This window comes from Sinocyclocheilus grahami, unplaced genomic scaffold (genome assembly GCF_001515645.1).
Source record: "Sinocyclocheilus grahami isolate Dianchi unplaced genomic scaffold, SAMN03320097.WGS_v1.1 scaffold83.1, whole genome shotgun sequence".
Lineage (NCBI taxonomy): Eukaryota > Metazoa > Chordata > Actinopteri > Cypriniformes > Cyprinidae > Sinocyclocheilus > Sinocyclocheilus grahami.
This window is the reverse complement of record NW_015505262.1, coordinates 601899-624836: the sequence shown is the minus strand read 5'-3', so window position 1 is coordinate 624836 and position 22938 is coordinate 601899. Positions and strand designations below refer to the sequence as shown.

Below are 22938 nucleotides of genomic sequence, written 5' to 3'. Positions count from 1 at the left end.
GTTAAAATTCATATTTGCATATTTGCGTTGTCAATATCATTGACTAGATAAACTGTTTAAATTAAAGCTTATCTCACTCATATGCATCAGTTGGGCTTATTTATTCCTGACTGTACCATCCGGTTTACCCTAAACAGACTTTTTGAACTTTACACTGTAAAATTAAAATAGTCTCTTTGCTCCAGTTAACTTATTTCCATCACTGTTTGACATTTTCCCCCCTCAAGCGCTAAAACGAAATAGGGCGCCGAATGTTGGGATAACTGTACAGACATAGTTCCCTAGTGTCCTGATTTGAAAACTATTTACTGTATCTGTAATGTTATTAATCTAGAGTTTACCTAGGAATCACGATGAATCATTTTGCATTCTGGCTTCATTTTCCTTCCACGTCTAGACTGAGACAAACACATGCAGAGATAATTCACTCTGCACCCACAAAAAAACAACCTTATTTGGCTCCAGAGAGGTTTTATCAGGGCGTAACAGCAGCGAGGATGTAACACAGTTGTTTCTCAACCCTGGTCCTAAGCGCCCCCAACACTGCACATTTTGTATGTCTCCCTTATCTGACACCCATTTCAGGTCCTGGAGTTTCTTTTAATGAGCTAATGAGTTGAATCAGGTGTGTTTGATTAGGGAGATACACAAAATGTGCAGTGCTGGGGGCCGCCCAGGACCAGGGTTGAGAAACACTGATGTAACAGAACAGCTGGTGGTTGAGCAATGCGATGATTGTGCTTGTCTTTAACGGTCAAAAAAAGGTCAAGCTGTTTAATATGTCACTTTATGCGTCACTACTGTGTTTACTATGTAAAACCCTATACCGAGTTTATAAAACAACTCTCCCTCTTGTAAATAGAAAAAAAACATTTTGTGGGTAGAGAAGGAAGGTCTCTTTGGAATTTGATGTTTGAGGTGCTTCCCGCAGAGATTTGCATGAATTTGTTGGTATTAGGGAAAGTCTTAACTTCTGTCTAGTCTAAATTTAAATCCACGAAATTTCTGCTGTAAATGTAAAAAGTGTTTATTGATGTACATCAAGAAAGATATGGATATATATATAAATTTGTGTCTTCTGTACAAAGCAATCTTTAAATTTTAGATAGGCAATAAAGGCCTACTGATTCATGACAACACATTATTGCCATAACAGTAGTGAATACAATGAAAACATATAATCTTAGCACTCAGCATCAGTTCAAAAATACAAGAAAACATACATGAAAGTGTCATTTCCTCCAGCCTGGTAAAACTACTGTAGGGCATATATAGAGACTATGCTGATGTACACTACAAAGAAGGAGCAGTCTCGTAAACCAGTAACTATTAAAATAAACATTTCATTTGTGAAAGCATGACTTGGTTTTGCAAACGTTTTTTTTTATAACTTTATACAAAGACATTCTTGCATACTGAAGGCAACCATTAGAAATTAAAATAACACTTTGGGCAAATTAAGATTAGTGTAGTTCCCGGAGTACAGGAAAAAAGTACAAGCAATTAAAAAAGAATGCCTGATTAAATATCTTAAGAGATCAAGAATCATGCAGAAAAACTCCAAAGAGGATCACTCAACCATGTGCTAACTTCCTTTATCAAAGCATAGTATCATTTCAGGTTTTCCCAGAAGTCAAATGTGTAATACCAAGTACCGCTAGTAGGAGCTTTCCCTCTGTGGTGACATACCAGCCTCTAACCAAAAGGTAAATAAAAACGAAACAAACCAATAGAGCATGACATGACTTAATGCTATTACTAGTAAACATCTGTTTATCTGGATGGAGTGTCCCTGTTTTGCAAGTTCAAGTTGATTTGTTGAATACAAAAGTATCCCAAGTCTTGGAGAAAGCAGAAGACTGGAAAGCCCCAAACTGCCAGGACATGCATGCATTTCTTTAATCGAATTTGGTTATTAATTCATTATTGCAGTTGATTTCACACATGTCCAGCATCACTGCTGCTTGCAGTTCTCTTTCTGTTTTGCATTTTCCTTTTTCTCCTTGGGCTTTACTCGTTCCAGTTTGTCACTCTGTCGTTTCGTGGGGGGCACAAAATTAGGTTCTTCCAAGGGGCTCTTCAAACCTACTTGTTGTGATGTTTGATTTTGACAGGAACCTGTAAATGAACGAAATTTATTTATTCCATTCATAAATATATTAGAAGTTGTTGTGTTATGTGAATGAATGAAAGCACCATTAATTTGTCCCGATTCAGCAGAATCCTTCCTTTGAAAGGTTGGGTCCAGCTCTTCGGCAATATTCCTGATGGCTTGCGGTTGCCTGTGGTGACACCAAAGGATGTTAAATGATATTACCTGAAAATTAAGCAGTAATTCATAGAGAAAGGAGTGATTTACATTGTCACGGAAATGTGACTAGGGAGTTGATTGTCTGGGGTGAAGTCATCAAATGGGGACTGAAAACCTTCGGCATCCAGTCTGCGCCTCTGTATATCAAACAGCAAAATTCATACAATTTTATTTCTTTGTATTACTACAAAAAAGGCTCCTAAAGGCTGGTTCACTCTGGTCCAACAAACACAAATAGGGTTTTAGAATTTGCTGAGTCAATGTGAATCATCCTTGAAAGATCAATATTTCCAAAGAACACATGTGGCAATACTGATGAATCATATGATCAATTCATGTAAGCACAGCAAAAGTAATGTTTAAAAAGGGGTGCATTTCCCAAAAGCATCGTTAGCTAACTATGGTTGTCAGTTCCATTGAACTCTATTGGTAACGATGGAACTTGCGACAATAGTTGCTTTTGGGAAATGCACTCCAGTTCAACAGCACTAATATCAGAATGAACTGTGCCAAAGAGATGCATGGACAAGGCAATTCTGCAGAGGTGTCATTTGATGCATTCAGATGGTTGGAATTTTTGGATAGTAAGTAAGGAGTACATGGTTACGCAATAATAAAAGATAGTGTCACTCTAAATGTGACTACCTGTCTGTCACATGCTGTTCTCCTGTCATTCTCCCAGTATTCTCGAACAGGTTCCAGCTCACGAGACCTCCGTTTAGACGTAATCTCCTGTTTCTGCATTAAACGTGCAATTTCCTGCCACAAAATGACAAATGAATATTCACACCTATTCATGTGATGGGAAAGCAGCCCTCTCATTTAAGCTCTGCTTACCTCATCTTGAGCAACCTGTGCCGCTCTGAAATCTCCAATAGGACAGTCCCTTCTAAGAGGAGAGGGACCTTGCTGAGTCTATGAAAGAACAAAACAATTCTGCATATTTTTGCTTTATTTTAGGAATTTTTACTACTGTTACTGATAGGGATATTAAAAAGACTTTGCGGCAGATCACTAATAGAGCTGGGTGGTATGATGGTACATACCAGGGGTGTCCAATCCTGCTCCTGAAGGGCCACCTTCCAGCAGCGCTTAGCACTAGCCCAAATTAAACACACCTGAAGCAGTTAATCGGGAACACTAAAAACCCACAGGGAGGTGTGTTAGAGCTAAACTTGGCAGGAAAGTGGCCCTCCAGGAGCCGGATTGCTCGGTGTACACAATATACCAGTGATTTTCTATCACGTTTCTGGAGCTTCCCAACACTAAACATTTTGAATGTCTCCTTTGCCTGACACTTTAATTTCTTTGTCCCTACTAATGAGCTGATAACCTGAATCAAGTGTGTTTGATTAAGGAGACAGTGGCATTTACCAAAACTGCGGTAGATATATTTGATCCTGTAGCTCACCTCTTCGGCCGATCTCTCCTCCTCTTCCTGAAGCCTGCGGGCCAGCTCCTCATCCAGTAGCACAAGAGCAGCCGTTCCACTCCTAAGAGCAGGTCCTGTCAGGTAATAAGTGCAGAATCACAACCAGATAATGTGGAGAGGGGACACAGGGTTTTCAGACCACCATCACCTTCAGCCAGATGGGCCGCAACCATAGGTGTCCAATCCTGCTCTCCTTGAGGGCAACTGTCCCACAGAGTATAGATCCAAAACACTTACCTGGAAGATTCCAGCAGTCATGAAGACCTTATTTAGTTGGTTCATGTGTTTAATTAGGGCGTGAGCTAATTTCTCCTGCAAGGTGGCCCTTTTCGGGAACAGGATTGAACACTTTTGGCCAAGACAGTTGAATGTGGATTTCCATTTAATAAACTCATTAGGAATCTTACTGGGTGGATTACAGCTATATAAACGTACCTCAAAGGACACACAAAGCAAGGGCCAAATCAAAAAGAAAATGCAAGACTAAATCAAGAAAAAACAAGAATATTTAACGCTGAGGTACTGAAAAGGAGAAAACAACCGATGCTGCTCTAGGAGAAAGAGAAGCAGATGAGATTGAGGTTTTTGAGAAACAAGGACGAGATCTAGTCTCACTGGAGAAGGGATCAAGCTTGAGAAAAAGCAGATGACACCAAAAAAAAAAAATTGCCTCAACTCCCAAGATGTACACTGCAAGCACACAGAAATGGACAGGAGTTCTTGTTTACTGATTGGAAAGCAATGAGCAGATGTAGGGACAGGCTCAGCCACACTGCAAAGCTCAGAGAGGGATTACCTTCTCTGGAAGAGCGCCCACTGCAAGACTGGAGTCTTTGCATCCGTCTCTCCTCCCTCGTGCTCTCCCTCTCCAACTCTTCCTCTGTGCTTGATCTCTCTTCCTCGAAGGTCTGCCAGTGCTCACTTTGACTTCGCCTCACCCTACACTCTCTACGCCTGTGGTCTCGGTCTATCCTCCTTTCATCCTCCGTTAATGATCGAGCTCTCTGTTGTGTATTTCTGCCTCTCCCCATCTCCCAATTTCTCCTATCTCTCAAACAATCCTCCACTTCCAACTCCATTAACTGTGGCACTCTTGGTTGCAGTGAGGGAGCATTATTTGAGGGTCTTGGTCTAGCCAAATTAGAATCATCTACGCTGCATGTTCTGCTTCCCTCACGCTCAGATGTCCGCCTGACATTACCATGGTAACTACGTCGCATTGAAATGTTCCGTTGAAACTCCTGAGCATGAGTGTGGAGACCTTGAGTTTCTCTGAGGTGTGTGAGATCATCTCTTAGCATCCCTGCTGAACACTGAACTCTTTCCCTAGTGTCCCTGTGACCATTTTCATAGGTCCTACAACCGTTGCCCAGGTAACTGTTAGTGCACCTCCGTTCATCCAGGAAATGAACATGTCTTTCCCTAAAACTCTCTCCAGGACCACAACTGTCTCCCTGCCATATTCTGCTACGATCCTCCCTCATGCTGCTGTGGCGACTCAGCCCCATTCCTGAGACCTGCTGCTTCTGTCGCAATATTTTCTCAAGTTTATAGACTGGTTCAAAGAGATCATCCTCAGAGCTGTGGCTGAGGTAGCCTTGCTCACTCATATCGTTCTTTATGAGCTTGATGACATCACCCCATCCACCTGACAGGTGTGAAGATCTGTTACTGCTGCTTTGGCTGGTCATGCTTTTGTCATCCTGCTCTAATTGAGCTCTGGAAGGTCTGCCGACCAGCTTCCTCTGCCCCACAGTGGGTTTGCTGTCCTGCCATATGACTGTAGGCCTACTGTACTCAATCAGGTCCTCCTCAGAGTCCGAGTAGGTGGGCGAGGAGGAGTGCTGCCATCTTCTGGTTGGAGACTGGTTGTGAGGTACATGAACAGGCCGGGGTAAGTATGGACGAGCAGGAACGCTTGTGGACTCTTTAGTAAAGCCAACCATGCAAACATAAAGCAGGGGATTTGGGAAATGGTTAGAGATCGAGGGATGCACAGTAAAACAGTTAACATATGAAGCTTTGTTTAGATGTAAAAAGGACAAATGAACCGTTGGAAAAAAAAACATGGAGTTTAAATGGAGCTTCACTGAATTCAGGGCCTGGTTAGTACGCCATTAAAAGTTAAATGGGATAGTTGGATTCAAGGGATAGTTCAACCAAAAGAAATAATAGTAGTGTCAATCAAACTTTATAATCAAGGACACACTCGGTCCAACCAAAGACACAACAATAACAACATACAAAAACACACGAGGACAAAAACCACAATATCACATATTTACATGTGTACTAAAACGCCAATGATTCCACATATTTGAAAAAAGCCTGACTGAACTTAGTGCCAAGTTCGTCAGTATTAAAATTATACTGTTTACAGATTCTGATAACCTACACGTACATCTGTACATAAGATTACGTAACACAGCAGCGCAGGTTGGCACACCAGCACTGACAAACATTTGGCTTGCGCTACTCCCTCTTGGCACCTTAAGCAGCAATCGCATACCATCATTATAAGCTACATTAAATCTCCGCATGCTGCTCTTTCTGTAATGCCGCCACAAATGGCCAGTATACATAGGGGTACAGTATGCTTTAAAAAGTGTAGTCTTCACAGATCCTGAGCACATGCCAAATTTGCGAATCAACATATTGGCCTGGGCATACAGCGTACAACACTGTCTGTAAATATCCCTATCATCAGACAGGTCATCAGTTATATAATGCCCTAAGTATTTAACCTCATTACATACCTTAAGGACACTCCCAGACAGAGAGAAGTCAGGAAATGTCAGTTTCCTGTCCCCCCTACTCCTAACAATCATAATATTACTCTTTTTGGCATTATATTTAATATCAAAATCTGAACCATATCGAGAACAAATCCTCAGTAACTGTTGAAGACCAGCACTATATGGACAAAAAAAAAAATCACCAAATCATCTGCATACATCAAATGGTTTATAATGTTATGACCAACCATACAACCTGTTCTACAACCATTTAACAGCTTTGATAAATCATCCATTTAAACATTAAATATAAAGGGAGACAAAATCCTTCCCTGTCTGAGTCCATTACATACACTGAATGGAGCAGACACACAATTACCCCATTTTACATACATTAATTGATGAGCATACCAAAAAAACAAAATTCTCACTAAAATTGTGTCATCATTTATTCACTCTCATGTCATTCCAAATGAATTTTCATCTTTGGGTGAACTGTACTTCAACTGGACATGGAAGTGGAAACGCCATCAATTTTACAGACATGAATGAAGTCAATAAATTCAAAGGAAAACGTAACATCCTCTCGTAGCTCTGTTTATGCCATTAAAGAAATTCAGGTTTTATTGTAAGACACAAAAGATGTCGTGTAACCATAGAACTTTTCAAACACAAAACAAACATGTGTGAACTGGACTTTGGAATAGTCATCATCCCAGATGATGTCATGTTTTGTGGGGCTTAAAAAGTAAATGAAGCAGCTGGCTATATGTGTCATGCTGAATGATGGATGCATTAACAATACACTGCATGTGTATTATTTCATTAGATTTAATATTCAAAATGTGCTTAAAGATGGACTACTCTGTGTGTAAGAAATCAGAAGACACCAAGGTTTCAACATCACCCGTGGTGTCACATTATTTTACAGCAAATCAAATGCAGGAAACAACCATTTGACTAGTCTAAGAAAACTTGTGACAAGGCATTGAGACATAGTCATGATCATAGTCATTTATCGACATGATCTTTCGCAATTTAGGCTTTTAATAAGCAAATCAGACTCAATCCAGATGATGCTATGGGGTTTGGGTTCAGTGTCGATGCAAATGTGGCCTCCTCGACATGTAATTTAGATTTCACACTCCTAATAATCTACAAAATTTATGTCCATTATGGAAGAAAATTTTGAATGCAGTAACCTAGAAATGTAAATGTATTTTATGTACATAAGTGCAGCTTTGTCACACAACAGAAACACTTGTCAGTGTGAACACAAAGGGAGCCTGCTGTCACAAGAGAGAGGCCTACATAAAACTGTTGAAGGAACACCACTTCATAAAAACACTTCAATAACAGCATTAATTTTGTTGCAGAGGAGAATTTTACCTTTACCATCTTTATTTTGGTAACTGCTCCTGTGTCTCGAATAAAGCTCTTCCTCTTCCTGTATCCTTTTTGCTATTTCCTAAAAAACAAAAACTTTATGGATCATAATGTTCATTTGTGAGTGTGAGGATCTGTTGTTGTTTTTTTTAACAAATTCTTTAATAAATATAGAAAAGCATGTAAAGTATGGCTGCAGATTGTATTTGAAAAAAAACTAAAAACTAATAGCATGTCAGAAAGAAATAGATTTACAGTTATTCAGTGATGACACCGAGGTGAAACCCTCAACCCTAAGTGTAGGTTGTGTTACTAAAAATATATCCGCTCAGGCACTCAACAAAGCACCAGTGATAGACGTGCACGTCAACAGAAGGGAATTTCCACGCCTACGTATCAAAGACCTGCCTGCACCTACAGCAAAAAGCCCACCATGCAGAATCTTCAAAAAGCTACATACTTGGCCTCTAACAAAATGGAGGTCACAATTTATCGCACGGCTGACCACAATGACTCACAAGTTTCCTCTGACAAAGTACGGCTGAAACTAAACCAATTACAGTATGTTTACCACAGTGACCTTATCTTTAATCTTCTCACATGACTACCAACATTCTGTACCATGTAAATATTATAAAATGTATATTAATTTGATCTGTAAAGTTACAAACTATGATTTCTGCAAAAGCATTACATGAACCCCTACAATGTTATATATACTTGTAAGATATTAGCAAAGTTACTAGAACTTGTTTACTGTTTGAAAGAATTCTAATGGTATTTCTACCTGCATTTAACTCTGTGTTATGAAATATTGTATTGTAAAGTCTTGCAAAAACAGCCATAAATGTGACAACATACCCTGAGCTCATCCAAATACCCACATTTGCGGTCTTTGCACTTGACCACTTGTCTTCTTACATGATGTATTTCTTGTATTTGGCCCAAGTGTTTATGTGTTGTATAGTGTTGTAAAATGCAAGTGTTTACAGAGCTTTATTCTGATTTTCAATAGCCTACTTTGCATTTTAAAATGTAAAACTAAATGTCTGTTCAGTAGTCTCTATAACAGATGACACAAATCCATATTGGAGATTCGAGAGTGTGGATTTAGTTTGCGTTAAGGGCACTGTGCTTTGGCATTTTTAAGACCTGGGACAATCTTGCTCACTTAATTCCTGTTGCGCGCAAGTTGGACAAACCCCCTGTATATGACAGAGAATTACAGTAGAATACAGCACTTAACCAGTAGATTGCGGAGTTCTACCTTAATGACAACAGAAGTGACAAAACAGGTTCTTTCCAACAATCATAAAACTTTTGACTTGCATTGAACTATAATCTGTACTTGGATTTCAATGCTGATTATTTGGAAGGAAAAATACAATACTTCAGGAGCTGGCCTGAATATTTATGACAAGGTTCTTCAAAATTTGAAAATGGGAGAAATGAGAAAATAGGCGAAGAGTAAGTAAAGAGATGGTCAAGTTGTTTAGGTCAGAATTTTTTATTTTTTTTTAACCAAGAGTACCTCAACGGGCCACAGGCGCCTGAGGAAAATTGAAACAAAACTAAAAAGATTTTATAACAATGTATTTTAACACTAAGCTTTAGATTGGTATTTTTCGTGAAACTTGAATATGTTGAAATACGTTTTTTTTCTAATATTAGGCAGAAATAACTAATATTGTGTAGAAAAAGAAAGATATGCTGTTACCTTTGCTGTTAACTACAAATTAAATATTTTTAATATAATGTAATATTAATAAGAAGCGTTTTGGCTTTAGCCAATAACAAATATCCCATCTTTTAAATTTGGAAATGTTCCATTCTAATGAACCTGTTATGGTGACCTTTCTTACTTCACAGCATTAACAGAATTAAATCCACTGTCCTGCGCTGGGAGATTTCGCTGTGAGACTAGGTCCTGCCTCAAGGGGTCTGATTCTGAGCTTATCTGGCACCTGGACTCCAGATGAGGCGTGTTTGTGTACACAACAATTAGAATGACTGGGTGAGAATTATGTTCAACATTACTCTTCCCTGATCCTGTATGAGCTTGATAGGACAGCAGGCTTCAGAGCAGTGTGTGGAAATGATATTTAGATGCGAACAGCTGCCTCACAGGCTTTAATTAACACAGGGCTACAGGGGTGTATATATAATTAATGCAGTGGAATGTCATTTTATGCAATATGCGAGGCCTATCAGTGCAAAAAATGCCACACGTTTGAAAACACCTTCAAAATTACTAGTAAATATTAATTAAATAATACAGAGGCTGATATTTTATTATGTCTGCTTTAAAGCTTAATTTTAAATGAACACTTTAAAACATCAATGAGCATATTTGTTGCTTTCCAGTAACATCTTTAAAATATACGTGAGAAGCAAAACTGTGTAAAGATAAACATTCTTGGGGAGAACTTGCATTTAATAAACTATAAGATTTCATATTAAGCTGACTAAAATAACTTTTAGTACAATTATTACAAGGACAGCTCACTCTGGAGCAAAGAGACGTTAAGCACTAGGGCACAATGCTGGTTGGACTGAACATCATGGATTATCGCTTGCAGCTTTTTAACCACTATGCCACACCACCTCCAACACAAAGAACTGCTATAACATTTATGGGACCCTTAATACAAAGCCCTCACCAAAGAAAGCTGCAGATCCATAGAGATTTCCTTTTATTTCTGGAGGAGAACATTTCCACACTCTTTTCTGCTTGTGACTCACTGAACTAGAAGACTAGAACAGAAGTCTTTTTTGTTTCCCTGGGGAGGTTATTTAAGGTGGGCTGGAGTTAAATGCATCTGAAGTTGATTAATGCACAGTATGAGTGTGATTTTTGCTTTATAGTAGCTTGATGCTCATTCCCGTGTGGTTTTTGCCAGCTCTTACACTCCACAGGAGACTACCTGAATAAATCAGCTCACTGGCGTCCCATGGTGACTCATTAATTATTGATCCATTTGATCCCTCAGACAAAGCGGTTCAGAGGTGCAAATGAAAAACAGAAGGGGTGATGTTTACTGAGCCTGGAGTGTGTTACACACCTCGTCCTCCACCTCCCTCCTCCAAGCTTCGTCTGCACGCCGCTGGAGCTCCTCCTGAATCATGTGTGCATATTCAGAGTCCCGTTCCTCCCTTAAGAGAAAAAACACCTTTGATATAATGAAAACAACTAAAAACACATCTGTTTCCTTTAATGCAAGAAGGAAGTGCCGAGGCCATCACACTATAGGAGAATTGTGGACTTTGGACATGCTATCAGCTACTGAACTGCTGATAAACAGCATCCAACCATGAAAGGACAGTGTCATATATGATAGTGGTGTGATTAGTCTTTGACTCTGTGTGTGTGTGTGTGAGAGAGAGATCTTACAGCTGGTGAGTGGCCTGGTGCTGCAGCATCTGAGCTCTATGCTCTTCCTCATCTTGGAGTCTCTTAGCTACTCTGATGTCCCTTTGCACCAGCTGACTCCTCTGCACATTTGAGTTGTAGTACTGCTCAACTGTTGGAGATAGCATGCAATTTTACAGGAAGAGCACATGGAAGATAAACTACTGTTTAAAAGTTTGGGGTCAGTAAGTTTAATGAAGTTTATTCAGCAAAGATGTATTAAATTGATCAAAAGTGACAGTAAAGACATTTATAAAGATTTCCATTTCAAAGAAGTTTTAAAATGTTCTATTCATTAAAGAACGTATCACGGTTCCCACAAAAATATTAAGCAGAGCAATTGTTTCCAAAATATAATAATATATGTTTTTTTTAGCAGCAAAGCAGCATATTAGACTTCTGAAGGATCAAGTGACACTGAAGACTGGAGTAATGATTCTGTAAATTCAGATTTGGCATCACAGGAATAAATACAATTTTAAATACATTTTAAAATAGTTAAATTGCAAAAATATGTTACAGTATTACTGTTCTTACTGCATTTTTGTTCACATAAATGCAGCCTTGGTGAACATGATAGGACATATTTCTAAATATCATGATGTACTTGATTGTTTCAGCAAATAATGTAATACGACCTCATGTAGCCTTACTGTGACAATAAACTGCATACTTGCACAGAGAGATCATCCGATTTACATGTAAAGCAACCTCACAGTTTGTTTTGATGCCATTTAGGGGCGGGTAATAGGCTGACATAAAAACATTAACTGAAATATTGATGCGGTGATCTCTGTGAACGGCTGTTCAGAGAATGGTTTAAAACTAAACTCACATGAGAGGTCTTGCTACCTTATGTACTGAAACGCCCTTGTATTTACAGGTGTGTGAACACCAGCCTACTTTAGAAGTACACAAAAGGCAGCTGAATGTGTCAACGCTGAGAAAACAGATTTCAAGCTTGCATTAAAAAAGCTTTAGGTGTGGCAGATGAAATGAGAGAAATTGGACTTACTTTCCTGCTCCTGCAGGTTATGAGCTAGAGCTCCATCCTCCAGTTCAGCAAAACACTGGCACACTGCAGAGGGAAAAAAACAACACTCAGTACAACTGCAGAAAAATTAACAATTAACAGGCTGTGAGAAATGCTGCTGATCTTTTATCAGTGGTCTTTATGATTACTTCAGATTATAAAAGTATAGTATCTGTAGTATATTAACCATGACTTACATATATTCGAGGCTGTAACTGGAGACTTTTTAAGATAAAATACTGGTAGACATTTGGACTGTGTTCAGAGACTATGATGTGTTATTTCATGTCTTCAGAAGTCACTTCAGGTCATTTTAGTAAAGTAATTCAAAGCTCATTTAAAAATGTTCATAGCACTACATTTGTGAAGTCTCATATTTCAAACCAAATTAAAAATACATATATTTTATCCCTTAAAAAAGTCCTAAATTCTTTATATACGAAGTTTAAAAATGAGACAATCAAATTTCATAAAGCCATAATTACAGTCTGCATGACAAAAACTGACCCTGGAAAGTTAAAAACAAAATTACAGTTGTGGTTTTGGTCCCACAAGTGTCACATTTCATTTTAAACCCTATGTTAAAACAACTGACAACCCAGCAAGTCTCTCGCTGCTTTAAGGAAAATCTTAAAAGGAATCTTTTATGTGCTATTGAAAAGAATTTGTCTCTCAATTTGTAAAACCAAACAAATTTTATGTAGTAATGTTTATTGGTGCAAGGCATTTCAGAGGATTTAAATCAGAAATACGAAGATTGCAGTTTCATCTGTACTAAAGTGTTACTTATTTGAGATCTAAAATAGTCTAAATAGTCCTTTCAGTGGAAGGACTGCTGTTCAAGGTGGACAAAGACCTGGTCATGCATTATTTTTGGGACTAATCAGCAGTATTTTGATGCCATTGATAGAACTAAACTTTATTTAACCCAGAACATTCCTTTAACAAGAAGCAAAAACACAGGGTATCAAGTCAGTGAACTCTGAATTTAACAAATGTGACCCTGGACCACAAAACCAGTCATAAGGGTCAATTTTTTTAAAATTGAGATTTATACATCATCTGGAAGCTAAATAACTCAGATTTCTATTGATATATGGTTTGTTAGGATAGGACAATATTTGGCCAAGATACAACTATTTGAATATCTGGAATCTGAGGGTGCAAAAAAATCTAAATATTGAGAAAATCGCCTTTAAAGTGGTCCAAATGAAGTTCTTAGCAATGCATATTACGAATCAAAAATTAAGTTTTTATATATTTACAGTAGGAAATTTACACAATATCTTGATGGAACATGATCTTTAGTTAATATCCTAATGATTTTTGGCATAAAAGAAAAATCAATAATTTTGACCCATACAATGTATTTTTGGCTATTGCTACAAATATACCCAAGCGACTTAAGACTGGTTTTGTGGTCCAGGGTCACAAATGTTCATGTGAACCCAAAAGTACAGTTCTTGAGCATCTTTCAAGCTGATATACAACCACATAAAATATATGTGTGGTAAAAAAAAAAAAAAAAGGTGCAGCATATATTAAAGCGAAGTGTGGATCTTTTGGAGCACACTGCAGAAAAAGTTGAATAAATAACTCTAAATAAACACTAGTCCTTCTCAAAACTCTTGAGTTGCTGTAAATAGTTGCCATGATTTGCTTGATGATATTTTAAGGATCAATTCTGTTTGAAGTTGACTTTTTTTTTTGTTCATTGCCATTTTCTTATCTCTAAGGAAGCCTACTGTATGCAGTGAAGCTAAAAAAGCTCAGTACAGTATTCTGCACATTGCAGAATCCCTCAAGGGGTTACAGTAAATAACTGTTGTGGTGAATGTTGAGTAGTGTCACAATAATTGACACAGTGTCATTGGTGTTATCAAACAAACATATACAGCTCTCATAAACACGCTCATGGCAACAAAACTTCAATAATCCCGTGGTGCCTCCCCTCAGGATATCCACAAAGTGTTCACCAAATTCAAATTTAGTAAAAAAGCAACCTCAAATCTAGTGATTTACAGGGCGGCTGAGTCACAGAGTGTTTCTGAGGGGAATACAGTCTGTAATTGACACAACAGCTGGAGTCTGAGGCTGTAGCGCTGGTACTGGACCTGCGGTCGGGACTGAGAACATTACAGACCCTGACAGCAGTAAAAGTGAGCGCTTTACTAAATCAAGAGCCACCCATCAGTGTAACTGCTGGATTAACACTCAACAGGACTGAAATTTGAAACACAAACAACTCTACTGCTTTACTTCAGGATGGCCTGAGCAATCATGCTGAATTAGAGTAGCATGAACATAATATCGTAATGGAGACATTCTGACTTCAGCACAACCTCTGACCTGAGCAGCTGCTGGAAATCTATGTATAGCTGTGAGGCCCAGCCATCTCGTCTGGTGAGGTGAAACTACTGACCTCCTAAAAATGGGGGCAAAGAGAAATATCCCTTCTATGGGGTATCCCGGGGTTTAAAGCAACCGTTTTCCCCCTTATTTTCTGCTTGAGCCCACCTGCTGCATATTGTGATAACCCGTATCAGGTTACACAAACACCTCGCAACAATGCCCTCACACATCCACATCCACCCAGAGCACACACATGCCTGCACACAGGGGGAATGGTTTCCAGATGTGCCAGCAGCAGAAAAAAGACACAAGCTGAGCAGAAGGATAGTGAGATTGGTGCCGTTTACTTTGGAAAGGCAGGAGGAAGGCATACAGATAAGGGCAAAACATGATGGTCAGTGTCTTTGTCCTCTTTTGAGACGTCCAGTAGCTCTGTAGACTCAGTAGCTGGTTTGTTTTGTCCAGCAGCCAACATACTCTCTGCCTCGACAGGGCATAACAAGAACTCTAATATCATCAGAAATACACAGCAAAAAAAGAAATTGTGGACCCATGCATACATATGCATATACATACATACTGTATACACACACACACCTTAGTTCATAATTGGTTACACCTTCGTTCATGAAAATCTTCTCCAGAGTGCTCAGGACCTCAGACTGGGCCAAAGGTTTACCTTCCATCAAGACAATGACCTGAAGCACACAGCTAAAATAACGAAGGAGTTGCTTCACAACAACTCTGTGACTGTTCTTGAATGGCCCAGCCAGAGCCCTGACTTAAACCCAATTGAGCATCTCTGGAGAGACCTAAAAATGGTTGTCCACCAACGTTTACCATCCAACCTGACAGAACTGGAGAGGATCTGCAAGGAGGAATGGCAGAGGATCCCCAAATCCAAGTGTGAAAAACTTGTTGCATCTTTCCCAAAAAGACTCATGGCTGTATTAGATCAAAAGGGTGCTTCTACTAAATACTGAGCAAAGGGTCTGAATACTTAGGACCATGTGATATTTCAGTTTTTCTTTTTTAATAAATCCGCAAAAATGTCAACAATTCTGTGTTTTTCTGTCAATATGGGGTGCTGTGTGTACATTAATGAGGAAAAAAATTAACTTAAATGGTTTTAGCAAATGGCTCCAATATAACAAAGAGTGAAAAATGTAAGGGGGTCTGAATAATATCCATACCCACTGTATATAAAAACTATGTCAGAAAAAGCCTTTTGATAACTTTACAAGCCTGTTCATCAAATGTCACAACTAATCAAAGGTTTATATACACTACTGTTCAAAAGTGCCAGTGAGATTTTGGCTCAAACTCAATCTCTTATTTTTTTCAGAAGGTTTACAAGAAATTTGTAAAATCATCTGTGTCATTTAATCTGTTCTCAGGAAGCATAAGACAGCAAAAGACACATGAAGCCTATATGCTAGCCAAGTACATACGCCTACAGCCAATTATTAAAAGCATCTGGTCTGATTCCTTTAGTCAAAATATCCTGATAACACAAGGGCAACAGAATGGACTTCTGACAGTTGGATTTAGTATGTTGATTACGTTTGGTTAGGAAAACACATTAGTCTTCTCTCCAAACACTGATCCGTCCTTTAAATGACACCTAAACTGATAAGACTCTTGACAGCCGTATCCACCCCCATAAGAGGGGAGTGCTGGGGATTTCTGTTCATCTTTATCTACAGCCGAGGAACTCCAGAACCCCTAACAGCAAGATGTTCTAAGGCTCAAGTCTCTAAATAAGCAGTCAACAAAATAAAACAACACTCACAGATTCACACGCTGAAAGGATCATCCATTTTTATCCAGTCAAGGAGGGAGAAGCCATATACCTGTGTTACTTTCAAATTCACTCTCAACTGTCTAAACACCTGCTAACCTGCACTCATACATTCCTCTCATTGTAGGAGGAGGGATTTGAGCCTGCAGACCCGGTTCTAGCAGCGATGTGGTTTAGTGGATCTGATCTCAGCAGCATTCAGGTGTCTGTCTGATTGGGGCGCTGAGTGGTTTGGCAGGCAAGAGGGTGTGGATATAAAGTTGTCGAACTAGTTTTGCAGAAGCCAAGACAAAAAGACTTGCTCATATTACAAAGACAGGCAAAAGATATGTTTGAAAGCATTTATGCATACTTTAAAAACATGATACACCCGTTTAAAAAAAATAAAGATAGAGCAGTCACAGCATGCAAACCAGACAGAGACACTGAGATGAAACAAAACAAAAACAAGTGGTTGACAGACTATTGAGCTGAGAAAATAAAAAATAATCAAATAAATATTTTTAAGTCTTTTGTAAATTCATGATATTGCTCAATTTAATGTGTCCTTGCTGAATAATATTTTCTTTTTAAAAAATTACATATATATAATGACATAGTTGTAGTGTAGTTGTATGTATGTATTTTACATACATACAACCGGTCAAAAGTTTGGGATCAGTAAGACTTGTAATGCTTTTTAAAGAAGACTCTTATGCTCATCAAGACAGCATTTATTTGATCAAAAATACAGAAAAAAAAACAGTAATCTTGCAAAATGTTATTACAATATAAAATACTGGTTTCTATTTTAATATCCTTTAAAATATAATTTATTTCTGTGATGCAAAGCTGAATTTGCATCAGCCATTACTCCAGTATAAAGTGTCACATTATCCTTAAGAAATCATTCTAACATGCTGATTTATTATTAGAATTATCAATGTTGGCAACAGTTGTGCTGCCAAATATTTTTTTGGAAACTGCGATACTTTTGTCAGGATTCTTTGATGAATAAAAAGTTAAAAAGAACAGCATTTATTCAAAATATAAATCTTCTCTAACAATATAAATCTTTGCTATCACTTCTTAACAATTTAACACATCCTTGCTGAATAAAAGTTTTAATTTCTTTCAAAAAAAGAAAGAATAAAAATGTACTGACCCCAAACTTTTGTATATTGTTAGAAAAGAATTCTATTTTAAATAAATGCTCTTCTTTTTAACTTTTTATTCATCAAAGAATCCTGAAAAAAAGTATCACAGGTTCCAAAAAAATATTAAGCAACACAACAGTTTCCAGCACTAATAATAAATCAGCATATTAGAATGATTTCTGAAGGATCATGTGACACTGAAGACTGGAGTAATGATGCTGAAAATTCAGCTTTGCACCACAGGAATAAATTAGATTTTAATGTATATTCAAATAGAAAAACTTTATTTTAAATCATAATAATATTTCACAATATGAAATTTTTCCTGCATTTTTTATCAAATAAATGCAGCCTTGATGAGCAGAAGAAACTCCTGTAAAAAACATAGAAAATAATTCTGATCCTAAACTTTTGACTGGTAGTATATACAGTGGGTACGGAAAGTATTCAGACCCCCTTAAATTTTTCACTCTTTGTTATATTGCAGCCATTTGCTAAAATCATTTAAGTTAATTTTTTTTCCTCATTAATGTACACACAGCACCCCATATTGACAGAAAAACACAGAATTGTTGACATTTTTGCAGATTTATTAAAAAAGAAAAACTGAAATATCACATGGTCCTAAGTATTCAGACCCTTTGCTCAGTATTTAGTAGAAGCACCCTTTTGATCTAATACAGCCATGAGTCTTTTTGGGAAAGATGCAACAAGTTTTTCACACCTGGATTTGGGGATCCTCTGCCATTCCTCCTTGCAGATCCTCTCCAGTTCTGTCAGGTTGGATGGTAAACGATGGTGGACAGCCATTTTTAGGTCTCTCCAGAGATGCTCAATTGGGTTTAAGTCAGGGCTCTGGCTGGGCCATTCAAGAACAGTCACAGAGTTGTTGTGAAGTCACTCCTTCGTTATTTTAGCTGTGTGCTTAGGGTCATTGTCTTGTTGGAAGGTAAACCTTCGGCCCAGTCTGAGGTCCTGAGTACTCTGGAGAAGGTTTTCATCCAGGATATCCCTGTACTTGGCCGCATTCATCTGACCGCACCCTGCAGCTAAAAAACACCCCCACAGCATGATGCTGCCACCACCATGCTTCACTGCTGGGACTGTATTGGACAGGTGATGAGCAGTGCCTGGTTTTCCCCACACATACCGCTTAGAATTAAGGCCAAAAAGTTATATCTTGGCCTCATCCGACCAGAGAATCTTATTTCTCACCATCTTGGAGTCCTCCATGCGGGCTTTCATGTGTCTTGCACTGAGGAGAGGCTTCCGTCACTCTGCCATAAAGCCCCGACTGGTGGAGGGCTGCAGTGATGGTTGACTTTCTACAACTTTCTCCCATCTCCCGACTGCATCTCTGGAGCTCAGCCACAGTGATCTTTGGGTTCTTCTTTACCTCTCTCACCAAGGCTCTTCCCCCCCGATAGCTCAGTTTGGCCGGACAGCCAGCTCTAGGAAGGGTTCTGGTCATCCCAAACGTCTTCCATTTAAGGAATGGAGGCCACTGTGCTCTTGGGAACCTTAAGTGCAGCAGAATATTTTTTGTAACCTTGGCCAGATCTGTGCCTTGCCACAATTCTGTCTCTGAGCTCTTCAGGCAGTTCCTTTGACCTCATGATTCTCATTTGCTCTGACATGCACTGTGAGCTGTAAGGTCTTATATAGACAGGTGTGTGGCTTTCCAAATCAAGTCCAATCAGTATAATCAAACAAAGCTGGACTCAAATGAAGGTGTAGAACCATCACAAGGATGATCAGAAGAAATGGACAGCACATGAGTTAAATATATGAGTGTCACAGCAAAGAGTCTGAATACTTAGGACCATGTGATATTTCAGTTTTTATTTTTTAATAAATCTGCAAAAATGTCAACAATTCTGTGTTTTTCTGTCAATATGGGGTGCTGTGTGTACATTAATGAGAAAAAAAATTAACTTAAATGATTTTAGCAAATGGCTGCAATATAACAAAGAGTGAAAAATTTAAGGGGGTCTGAATACTTTCCGTACCCACTGTATGTATGCATGTATGTGTATATATATATTTTTTTTTTAAAGAAAATATTCTTCTTCAGCAAGGACACATTAAATTGAGCAATATCATGAATTTACCAAAGACTTCAAAATATTTATTTTATTATTTTTATTTTTTATATTCTCAGCTCAATAGTCTGTCAACCACTTGTTTGACAGTGGTAGTTGTAGTATGCCACTACCAGACATTTATATATATCTGTCTGGGCAGAGGTTCCACGGCATAAAGAGGAAAAGGGTCAGTGAACGCATGGAGTGAAGGATGCAAAGGGGTTAAAGTGCAGGAAAAAAAGAGGCTGCTTTTTCTCAAGGGAACTGGGGTATAGAGACGGCATTCCCAAGACTATGGCAAGAGAACTACCAGAGCTAAAACACATCCACAGGAACTGATAAAACCAGAGTGAAAACAAAGAGAGCTCGAGATTTCACAATGTTTTGGGGAACTAGTACTGAAAACAAACTGAGGAAATGAATACACTGTTGCTCACAGGCCAAGTTAAAAGGACATAAACCCAGTGGGAAAAACATGGCATAGTAATCCACAAAAGCATAGACATTAGTTAATTGGGTGATACAGAACGTATGGTGGTCTAATAGGGTCTTTGTTCTATAACCAGTGCTTGTTTAAGCGTAAAAATACAAATGAAAACAATGAAAGCTTTGTGTACAGAATGGGAACGGAAGGGAAATCATCATCAACATTTCCCCCTTCAAAAGAAGCACTGGGTTAAGCTCCTTTATACAGGATTTTTACCTAAGAGACACTGCTGGAGGCAAACAGAGCCATGTGGAAAGGTTCTTTCACCGATGAAAAAAAATGGAATGTTAATCAGACCTCATCTCAGACTTCTCAGCAAAAGCATGCAGCACACGGGATATATCATCAGAATGAGACATCAGAAAATCTAAGACATCAGAATGGGAATCAACAATCAAGTCCACAATGATGTGACAAATTTTGGAATCTTGTGCATCATAAGAGCACAAATCTTCCAAAATGAATGGTCTGCAATGTACACACATGTGTAACTATGATGCATGTCGGGCAGGTCTTACCCTCCTGGACTCGGGGAAGGTTGGACTGATCCACTTCCAGCTCTGCCATGACTTCTGACACTGCTCAACAACTCATGCCATTCAGCAACACCTAGCCTCATGAAAGAGAGACTCTGGTTAGAGCTAGACTGACTGGGCCAAAGTAGTTTATTTGGTCACTGTGAGTGTCCCAACAGATACACAGTTCAGCACTGGCTCATTAAATATGATTACTTATCAGACTATAATTTACTGCAAAGACAAAGTTTTGACAAACCACTGCTAAAATATTTGCATGTTACAACACATTTTATTAACATTTATTCATGCACTATTTATAATATTAATAAAAAAGAAACAAAATATCCTCTTTAGAAATCACATGTAAAACAAAAGAAATAACAGGAATAATGAGTTGTTGTATGAAAACACCTGCAAAATAATAAAAAAGAAATATTTAACTAAAAATAAAAAGTACTGGTTTAAGAAATCACCAATAAAATAAAGTTTACTTTAAGTAAAATTAAATAAGGTATTCCTTTAAACCACTTGCAATATAAAAAATAAAATAAAAGCCATTTCTTAAAGAAGTCACCTGTAAATAAATGCAAACATAACCATAATAAATAGATGATTTAAAGAGTAAATACATTACTAGTTTAAAAGTCATTTAAATTTAGACGTAAATGACAACAACAACAAAATTTAAATAATTAAATAAATAATTAAAATCGACTCCATCAGAGCATAAATTGTGTTGTGCTATAATACACAACAGAAAGCATGAACAAACACTGTGTGAAGACCAAATATACGACAACGCAGCTAATGCAAAAGAGCCCCGAAACAAAACAAAGCGAAACTACAACAACCAAAAAACAAACGAACCAGCAAAAGTGAAATGAATGGGGACAGTGCGGTAAATTGATCTTCACATTCCTAACGAATGATTCATCAAACACTAAAAACACGCTTCACTACTACAGACACCGAACAGCTTACCTGCTCTGCGCGCTTCTCTTCACTCCAAACGCTCAAACTACTTGTTGCATACTAGGGCTACTCGAAAAACTCTCACTTCTCATAAACTCATACTTGGATTTGGCAGTGTCTGAAACAAGCCTTACCTATAATTACCCAGTTTCAAAGTTTCCGACTAGACAGACTGTTTTTGACAACGAGACAATGGCATGAGCTTCCACAGGGATGGGAAGCCAGCGCGGACAAACTTCACGCTCCCTCCCTCGACCAGCGCTCATTACATTACACTGGTGCATCCAATCACATCAAACATTAACATAAATATAATTTATTAATGCGTATAGAGGGAAAAAAACGTTGATGCCCTGGTTCACCCTTTAAATATGGCTACTTAGATCAAAAGTCTTTTATTGTTTTTAATTATCGAAATGCACAGAAAGTTGATCAACATTAGGCTACTAAAAAATAATAGCAACTTGTTATTCAGTACATTTTCTCAACTTTATGTAAGGTGAAAATAAAAATATAAATTCAAATGCAAAGTTATAAAGTGCTCCTCAGAGGTGTGGGGATGATATTCTGCCCTCTACTGGCGTTTGAGTCTTACAATTCGTGCATTGTGAAGGAAACTATACAGTTTTGTATTGCATTATGTTATGTGCTGAGTTCAGTGTGCATGGAGTGCACTGTGAATTTATGTTTAATGTTGGGAGCAGTTCAGCCAAGCAAATACCTCATAAGATCAATCTTGCATAGCCTATGAGGTTCACAGATGTAGCCAGACTGTGAGTGACGTACATCCTTTTAAAACAACTCTTCATTTCTCACGTCTACTCTGTCTGATTATACTCCACGCTTTGTAACTGTCAAATGTGCATCACTAATACATCTTTGGCAGTGGGTGATAAATGTCATGCTCTCCTCAGCAGACGGGTAATCTGGACTTTATATCCCAGGAGCTCATTGACATAATGTTGTTGGCGTCAGTGTGGCTGCCTGAATTCCCAATAAAATATTTGTACCTATGCATCAGTTAACCAGGCTTTTCTGTGAATTTAAAGAGATATATTTTCATCCTTTCCAACGAAAAATAACTAGATTCATGGGATAAATATGTCGGCTGACATAAAATAATCTCTTTATGTGTTTTGCTGTCTCAAGAGTTGATAGATGGAGATTTGCACACCTGAGACCCCCAATTTACAAATTCAGTAAAACAGGGCATTGAGATTCAAAGGTGATAAAGCCACCGTGGCTTGCTATACCAGTCATCCTGATTTATTCATGGATATTA

The 22938-nt window shown here is 38.2% G+C and overlaps 1 protein-coding gene across 4 annotated transcripts; it reads right to left on the bottom strand.

Moving 5' to 3' along the window:
• Positions 1–645: 645 nt before the first annotated feature.
• Positions 646–21911, bottom strand: LOC107586514 (coiled-coil domain-containing protein 50-like). Of its 4 annotated transcripts, none has more exons than XM_016273912.1 (13): positions 21666–21911; positions 20685–20775; positions 12289–12351; positions 11256–11385; positions 10927–11017; positions 7868–7946; positions 4540–5670; positions 3723–3817; positions 3149–3226; positions 2957–3070; positions 2360–2448; positions 2197–2282; positions 646–2118 (listed from the first exon to the last, which is right to left on the bottom strand). In XM_016273912.1, exons 2-13 carry the CDS (start codon positions 20731–20733, stop codon positions 1955–1957), a joined length of 2169 nt encoding a protein of 722 aa, XP_016129398.1. In that variant the 5' UTR covers positions 20734–20775; positions 21666–21911; the 3' UTR covers positions 646–1954. The 4 variants fall into 4 exon arrangements, with proteins under 4 accessions (XP_016129398.1, XP_016129400.1, XP_016129399.1 ...); XM_016273914.1 differs by having other exon boundaries at positions 7874–7946; XM_016273913.1 differs by having other exon boundaries at positions 21791–21911.
• Between the last annotated feature and the right edge of the window lie 1027 nt (positions 21912–22938).